Genomic DNA, 8,135 nt, shown 5'->3' on the forward strand with positions numbered 1-8,135 from the left:
TACACGAAAATACGAAACCTGGCGGCCACTAGACGAGGCTCTAGAGGGTTCGTATTTTCGTGTACAACGTTACCGGCTGATGCCGTTGGAATTGATTGTTGAGTTATTTTTTTTTACATCTTTTATTATTAAGCTTTGTACTTTAACGTAGTTTTCTTTCGGCTCTTGCATTTCTCAAGGTTTGAGACCGATATTTTGTGTATAAAAAAAGTTCGAACGTTCAAAAAATGTTGAGGTTCAGAAAAAAAGATGAAATAATTTTCAGTGAAGTTCCTACCAAAATGCAGTACCTAAACGTACTTTATTGCACTCTAATACATTTCCCAAAGTTTCAGCTCGATATTTTATTTACAAAAAAAGTTCTTAGGTTCAAAAAAACATTCAGTGAACTGAAAAACTGTCGTCGGTAATATAGGTATTTAGCTGTGTCACATGCCCTTAAGAACTCTATTAAAGAGTGATAAAATAAATATTTCATTTCAGCATAGCAGCGACACCTTCGGAATCCAGTCCAACAACTGGGGCACAAACAACATCACAACCAGCTCAACCAGCTGCAACGCAACAGGCGGATTCAGCGCAGCCAACTATAACAATAACGGGTCCAGAGGGTCAAGCAGAAGGTGCACTGCTTACGGGCGAACAGTACAATGTCATGGTGACCAACATTATGGAAATGGGGTAAGACATTTTTTTTTTTTTTTTTTCAAGTTTCGACATTTTTCCGATATTTTTAAATTTGTTGAAAATTTAACAATTTGATTCAACAATTTTCGACTACTAAAACGGATGAAATTTCGACAGAAAGAGATCAATTCTAAAATGAAAAACGAATTTTCTACCAAAATATATGAATTTTCAAACTAATAGTGCAATTTACAATTTGAAAAGATAATGAATTTTTTTAACAATAAGGACGAATTTTTAACTAAAAAAATAAACGTTTTTTTTTTTCAACGAAAAACGGAAGTTACATTTTCAGTTTAAAAATTAATTTGAAAGAAAAAAGAGATTTCAATAAAATAGTGGAATTTGTAACCAAATATATGAATCTTCAACCAAAAAGACGAATTTTCAATTAAAAAAGGGTGCAATTAAAAAATGGTAAAGTTAAATTCTTAGTTTAAGGAATTAATTTTTTTGAGAGTCATTTTTGAACAAATAGATGAATTTTCAACTAAAATTATGAATCTTGAACCAAAAAATGATTTTTTAACATTATGGTTTAACCTTGAAACAAGCAGTTTAATTTTCAACAACAAAAGTATTAATTTTTCACGAATAATGTAATAGTAGAACTAAAAAATATAAATTTTCTACCCAAAATGTAAAAGTTACATCTTTAGTTAAAAAATTAATGTTAAACAAGAAAAAAAACCGAATTTTCAACTAAAATGATAAGGCAAGAAATATTTTTAAAGGTAATTTTTTATTTTTCAACCATTTAGTTGAATATTCTACTAAATTGTTGGATTTTCGAGCCAAAAGATGTTTCAACCAAGAAGATTGTGTTAATTTTCATCTAAAAAGATCGATTTGCAACCCGAAAAGTATGAAGTTTCGGCAAGAAAGTTAATATTTTTATTCATATATTTGAATTTTCTACCAATTCGATTAATTTTCAAACCGGAAATATGAATTTTCTACAAAGTTCAATTTTTTACAAACTATGTTAAATCCAACTCTGTATGAAAATTTCACTATTTTGATAAAAAATGTCTTTTTTTCGATTGTGAATTAATTTTTCAACTATAAATATAAGTATTTCATATTTGGTTGAAAATGGTTATTTTACATTTAAAATTGAACTTTTATGGTTAAAAATTCAAGTATTTGGTTGAAAATTCATCCTTTTTGGCTAAAAATGTAATTGTTTGGTTATAAAGCAATCTGTTTTGGTTCAGGATTCACTCATGTTTTTGAAAATTCGTCTTTTTTTATTGAATTCTACAGTTTTTGATTTTAAATAAAAATCTTTTTTTGTTCAAAATTCATATTTGTCGGTAGAAAATTTAACTTTTTGTTAGAAAATTCTCCTATTTGTCCTAACAATTTCACAATTTGGTTGAAAATTCAGATTTTTTAAATGGAAAATTCAACTGTTTTGTAGAAGATTATTCGTCTTTTTCATTACAAAAATCAAAAATTTAGTTGGAAAAAGATGTACTTTTTTAATTCGTATTTTTTCAGTAGAACATTAATTTTTTTTAAGTGAAAAATTCACCTTTTTGCTGAAATTTTAACTATTTGGTTAAAAATTTATCATCTTTGTTTGAAAATGCAACTACTCTGTTGAAAGTTGAAACTACTTTAATTTTTTTTTTTAATTTTAACCACTGTGATAAAACATTTAACCTTTTGGTTGAAAATTTATCAATCATTATTTGACAATTCAATTATTTGGTAGAAAAAGCATATACATTGTTGAAAATTCATAATTTTGATTAAAAAATTAATCTTGTTTATTTAAAATTCATATTTTTGTTTGAGGATTGAACTGTCTGGTTAAAAATTCGTCTTTTTTGGTTGAATTAAAGTGGTTGAAAATTCGTTGTTTTTTTTTTCGTCGAAAATTCGTTACTTCTTTCTGGTTGAAATTTAATTTTTTTTTTTACTGAAAATTTGAAGATTCTATTTTTCATTCTAAAAATGTATTTTTTTGTTGAAAATTTAAATATTTCATTTGAAATTCGTGTTTCTTGATTAAAAGTTCATCTATTTGGTTGAAAATTGAACTATTTTGTGAAAATATTGCTGTTTTTGTAGGATGCCAATTTAATTATTTCATTTTTGGTTGAAAATTTATCTTTTTTAGTTGATAATTCAACTATTAGTTTAAAAATTAATCTATTTTTATGAAAAATATAACTATTTAGTACAAAATTAACTTTTTTGTTAAAGATAGTTCATCTTTTTGAATTCAAAAAGTCAACAATTCGTTTAGAAATTTGTTTATTTTTTTGTTGAAAATTAATTTCATTCATTGAAAATTTGACGATTACATTTTTGGTTAAAAAAATGTTTCTAGTTGAAAATTCAACTATTTGGTTTAAAATGCATCTTTCTCGAATAAAAAGTCAACTACTTGGTTGAAGATTGACCTATTTTGTTAAAAATTCGTTTATTTTTTGTTCAATTAAACTGGTTTAAAATTCATTTTTTGGTACAAAATTCATCTTTGATTGTAGAAAAGTCATTTACCTTGGTTAGAAATGCATCTTTTTAGGTTGTAAATTGAACAATTTTGACAAAGTAATTTTTTTGTTTGTCGAAAATGAATTTTTTGATTGAAAAGTCATCTGCCTCCGAAAAAAATTGGTCCTTTTGTCTTGAAAATTTAACCATTTAGTTAAAAGTTCAACTACTCTGTTGTTAATGAAATTTAGTTCCTATTTAAATGAAGAAACGAGAGAAAAGGTCAATAATATGAAGCCAACGATAAATAAATAGGAATTTTGACAACTTATAAACTAAAGAATAATAATAATTAACAATAATACTAATTTAATTTAATTAATAATTTAAATAATTTTAAAATGCAGCTTTAAAGGTTAAAAAAAATTAAAAGTTTTTAAAATCGAAGATTTTTTATAAAAAGTAGGGTGGTCGCCGGACCGGGAATTTTACGAATTTTCAGAAGAAAAATCTGTCCAAGTTCGATTTTAACAGTTTTTTAAATAATTAAAGTGCTGTTTTGAGGATTTACACAATTAAAAATTAAAAGCATTTGAAGTTGCAATTTTTTGATAAAAAAACAGTTTTATTTTATCAACTTTAAATATAAATATATAAATTATTTTAAAAATGAATCTGTACTCTAAGTATAGAAATGTGAACAATAATTGATTTGACCAAACAATTCTAGATAGGTTCAAAATTTGAGGATTTCCAGATTGTAACTGTTCCAATCCGAAAGTTTTGATAAGAATTGAAATTAATATATCATTAATTCCGATAATTTTATTTGTAAATAAAAATGTTCATAATTTATCAATAATATATTTTTAATTCAGAGCTTCAGGTCTTCCTTTATGTTATTTTTTATATTAAATTTAATAAATAAATTTATTAATATATTATTTCTATTAATTTTTTCAGCTATTAAAAAATGTAAACTTGCGTTTATTTTCAAATTAAAAATAAATCCATAATAATATAGACATAATTAAAGGTTTTTATCAAATTTAAAATATTGTGAGTCTAAATTATTTAATTTGAAATTTCTTAATGTAGAAAAAGAAAAAGTATTTCATATTGAGCAATATTTCACTGTTTATTTAAGACGAGTAAATTGAAACCAAATATCTAAAAGAAAACAATTTTAAACTGATTTGTTTTACATAGAAAGCTTTGAATCTTTAGATTTTCGAAGAACTTTTAATCTTTTAGAGTTACAATTTCAATTGTTCTATTTAAAAATAGTTTATTTCATCAGTGAAATTGTTAAATTTTGACGCATAAATAACAATTGAACACTTATTATTTTTAGATAAAATTTGAGTAATTTTAAGAAATATGTAGAAGTTTTGAAAACATTCAAAATTAATTAAAAACGTGAAATTATTTCAAGTAATTTAAACGAAGTGTGTTAACACTTTTTTCATAACTTCTAAATATATATTAAAATTAATCGAAATTTTCCCACAATTTTTGAAAATCCAGTAAATTAAATTTTTTAAATTTTTGGTTAAAAAATTCATCTTGACATCTTTGACAGTGAATTTATTTTTGACTGGGAATTCTACAAAATTTTTAGAATTAAAATTTTGGTCCAACTTTGATTTCAACCGTTTTTCAAATAATTTCTTAAATTGACATTTTTATCAATTATTAAATGATTCAGTTTTAGAATACTGAATTTCAAAAATCTTTCGCGTTAAAAATTTTCCATTTTAATTTTTCAGCATATATTTTAATTTAAAGAATGTTAAAATGCAGTTTTAAAGGCTTAAAAAATTAAAAATTAGAAGATTTTTTATAAAAAAAAAAGGTGACCGTCGGACCGGGAAACCGAGAATTTTACGAATTTTCAGAAGAAAGTTTTTAAATTAATTATTTTAAAAATGGATCTGTAACTGTTTTAATCCGCAAATCTTGATAAGAATTGAAATTAATATATCATTTATTCCGATAATTGTATTTTTAAATGCAAATTTTCATGATTTATCAATCAAATATTTTAAATTCAGAGTTTCAGGTCTTCCTTTATATTATTTTTTATATTAAATTTTATAAATAAATTGATTAATATATTATTTCTATTAATTTTTGTTAGCCATTAAAAATTTTAAACGTGCGTTTTACTTTTTTTAACTTAAAAATAACTCCATAATAATATATTCGTAATTAAAGGTTTTTATTAAATTTAAAATATTGTTTGAATGTGAATTATTTAATTTTTGATCCACTTAATTAAAAATTTCTTAATATAGAAAAAGAATAAGTATTTCATATTTAGCATTATTTCACTGTTTATTTAAGACGAGGAAATTGAAACAAAATATTTAAAAGAAAACAATTTGAAACTGAAGTGTTTTGAATCTCTAGAATTTCATTTTCAATTTTCCTAAGAATCTTAAAAATTTTTTTTAAATTCTTCTGAAGTCTTTTTACAATTCTTGAAAAATGTCTAAATTTTTTGTTTGAAATCTGCAAATATCTACATTTTATTTTTAATTCGACTGTACGTATTTATAAATTAAAATTTTAAGGATTTTTTTTTAAGTTTCAGGAATTTCTAAAAGTTATAGAAAAAATTCAATTAATTTTAAAATATATTTAAAAGTTCCGAAAAAAATTCAAAAATTATTTTGAATTTGGAAACATTTAAAACCACTTCTAGATTTTCCAAGATTTTAAAATAAAATTTTAAAGCTTTTGAAGGATGCCTAGACTATTAAAAATAAAAATAATTTAACTTCTAGTTTAGGAACTGTCAAAGTTAAAATATTTTTAAATTTTTAATGTCTCTAGCTTAAAATGACTTAAAATAATGGAAAACTTTTAAACTCCAATTTTAAAAGTTTCGAATTCAAGGGTTCCACTTTGAATGCTTTAATTTGTTGTTTATTGTTTATCCCTTTATATGGAAAAGTGTTTAGAATATAATTTTATTTTTTCAATTTCATTGGCCGTGAAAAATGTTTGCGAACCGGGAAAAAATCGGTAAATGACCGGGAATTTTTTTCTTCGATTAAAACGGCCATCCTGATATTAACGTAGAATCCTGTTTTTTTTTGTTTTTTTTTTTCAGGTATCCTCGAGAACAAGTTGAGCAGGCGTTACGGGCGAGCTTTAACAATCCAGACAGAGCTGTAGAATACCTTTTAACAGGAATTCCGTATCAGCTGTTGGATGATGCGGCCGAGGAGCCAGGAGAAGCTCAGGATCCAGTTGTTGCTGATCAGGGTCAAGATCCACTTGCCTTTTTACGCTCCCAGCCACAGTTTCAACAGATGCGACAAGTCATTCAACAAAATCCACAGCTATTAAATGCTGTCCTGCAGCAAATCGGCCAAACCAATCCCGCACTTCTTCAACTCATTTCCCAAAACCAAGAAGCGTTTGTCCGCATGCTTAACGAACCCGGTAAATTAATTTCTCAATATTATTCATATTCCCCTCCCCCCCCCCTCCCATTTTCATAGCTATAAATAAGCTTTTACAGTTAATGGAAAAAGGAACGTTAGTCACTGTGGAGATTAAATATAGTTTTTTTTTTTTTGGTTGGCAAAGTGCCTTTTTCAATCGCGTCTGATGATTCGGGTTGGTTTTTTTTAAAATAAATTTCGCTGGTTATTTGATGAGGACAAAGACCTTTTTGTCCCTGAAATTATTTTAAAGTTTTGGTGAATTTAGAAAAGTGATTTCTACTTGATCTAAATTCAGAGATTTTTCCGATTATTTCAGTTTACTCTAATTAAATCATAAATTTTGTGTTGAATATTGATTACATTTAATTATAAGAATAATATTTTGCAATTTTTTTCTCTGTGAGATTTTTTTTTTTTTTACTGAAACAATCATTTTTCTCAATATTTTTAACAACAAAAAATGGATTTATCACGTTTTATTTGGTTGCTCGTCATTTATTCTGACTTGGAACAGGGAATTTTAGAAAATAGTTATCGTTTTTATTTTAGGACAGGGAGTTTTGGTAGAGAAATATAATTTCGCTTGGAACAGGGAATTTTTTTTTTAATCGTGGAGCGGAAATTTTTCAAAAAAATTAAAACAGGGATTTAAAAGAATTCCTGTTCCAAGTCAGAATTTTTGTTACAATTTGAAAATTAATCTTTCTTTAGTAAAAATGTAACTAATTGGTTGAAAGTTAACCTCTTTTGTTATAAATTAATTTGGTTGTTGAAGATTGATAATTTTAATTGAAAATCAATCACTAGTTGAAAATTTAATTACTTTGTTGAAAATCAATTTTTTCAACGAAAAATTTTACTGCCTGATCGAATTTGGATGAAAAAGTGTCTTTTTTTAATTGAAAATTCAACTATTTCTTGAAAATTCACATATTTGATAAAAAAATCGATTTCTTTAAAAGAAAATTATCTTCTTCTTTGCAAGTTTATCTACTTGTTTTAAAATTCTGATTTTCGGTTAAAAATTTAAGTATTCCAGTTAAATATTTATTATTTTTATTTTGAAGTTGAAAGTTCATTTTTAGATTGGAAATTTGGTTGACAGTTAAACTCTTTTGGTAAAAATTATTCGATTTATTTTTTGGTTGAAATTTCATCATTTTCATTGAAAATTCATCTCTGGTTGAAAATTTAACTATTTTGTTGAAAATCAATTTTTTCAACTAAAAATGTAACTCTTCCAGTAAAAAATTGAGCTTTTTTGCTGAAAATCTATTTTTTTTTAAATTTCAATTTTTAATATAAAATTCAACCATTCTATTTTTGTTTGAAAGTTCATCTTTTTGGTATAAAATTGAGCTGCCTGATCGAATTTGGATGATAAAGGGTTTTTTTTTTAATTGAAAAATCAACTATTTCTTAAAAATTCACATATTTGATAAAAAATCGATTTCTTTAAAAGAAAATTATCTTCTTCTTTGCAAGTTTATCTACTTGTTTTAAAATTCTGATTTTTGGTTAAAAATTTAAGTATTCCAGTTA

The 8,135-nt window shown here is 24.6% G+C and overlaps 1 protein-coding gene across 1 annotated transcript in view; it reads left to right on the top strand.

The window, feature by feature from the left end:
* Positions 1 to 8,135, top strand: part of LOC117171361 (UV excision repair protein RAD23 homolog A) — a 24,523-nt gene that overhangs the window by 8,068 nt on the left and 8,320 nt on the right. Inside the window, exons 4-5 of the mRNA XM_033358609.1 lie at positions 484 to 681; positions 6,254 to 6,588. Of these exons, the coding sequence (XP_033214500.1) occupies positions 484 to 681; positions 6,254 to 6,588 (533 nt within the window). The remainder of the gene's footprint in view (positions 1 to 483; positions 682 to 6,253; positions 6,589 to 8,135) is intronic.

Source organism: Belonocnema kinseyi, chromosome 4, assembly GCF_010883055.1.
Source record: "Belonocnema kinseyi isolate 2016_QV_RU_SX_M_011 chromosome 4, B_treatae_v1, whole genome shotgun sequence".
Classification (NCBI taxonomy): domain Eukaryota; kingdom Metazoa; phylum Arthropoda; class Insecta; order Hymenoptera; family Cynipidae; genus Belonocnema; species Belonocnema kinseyi.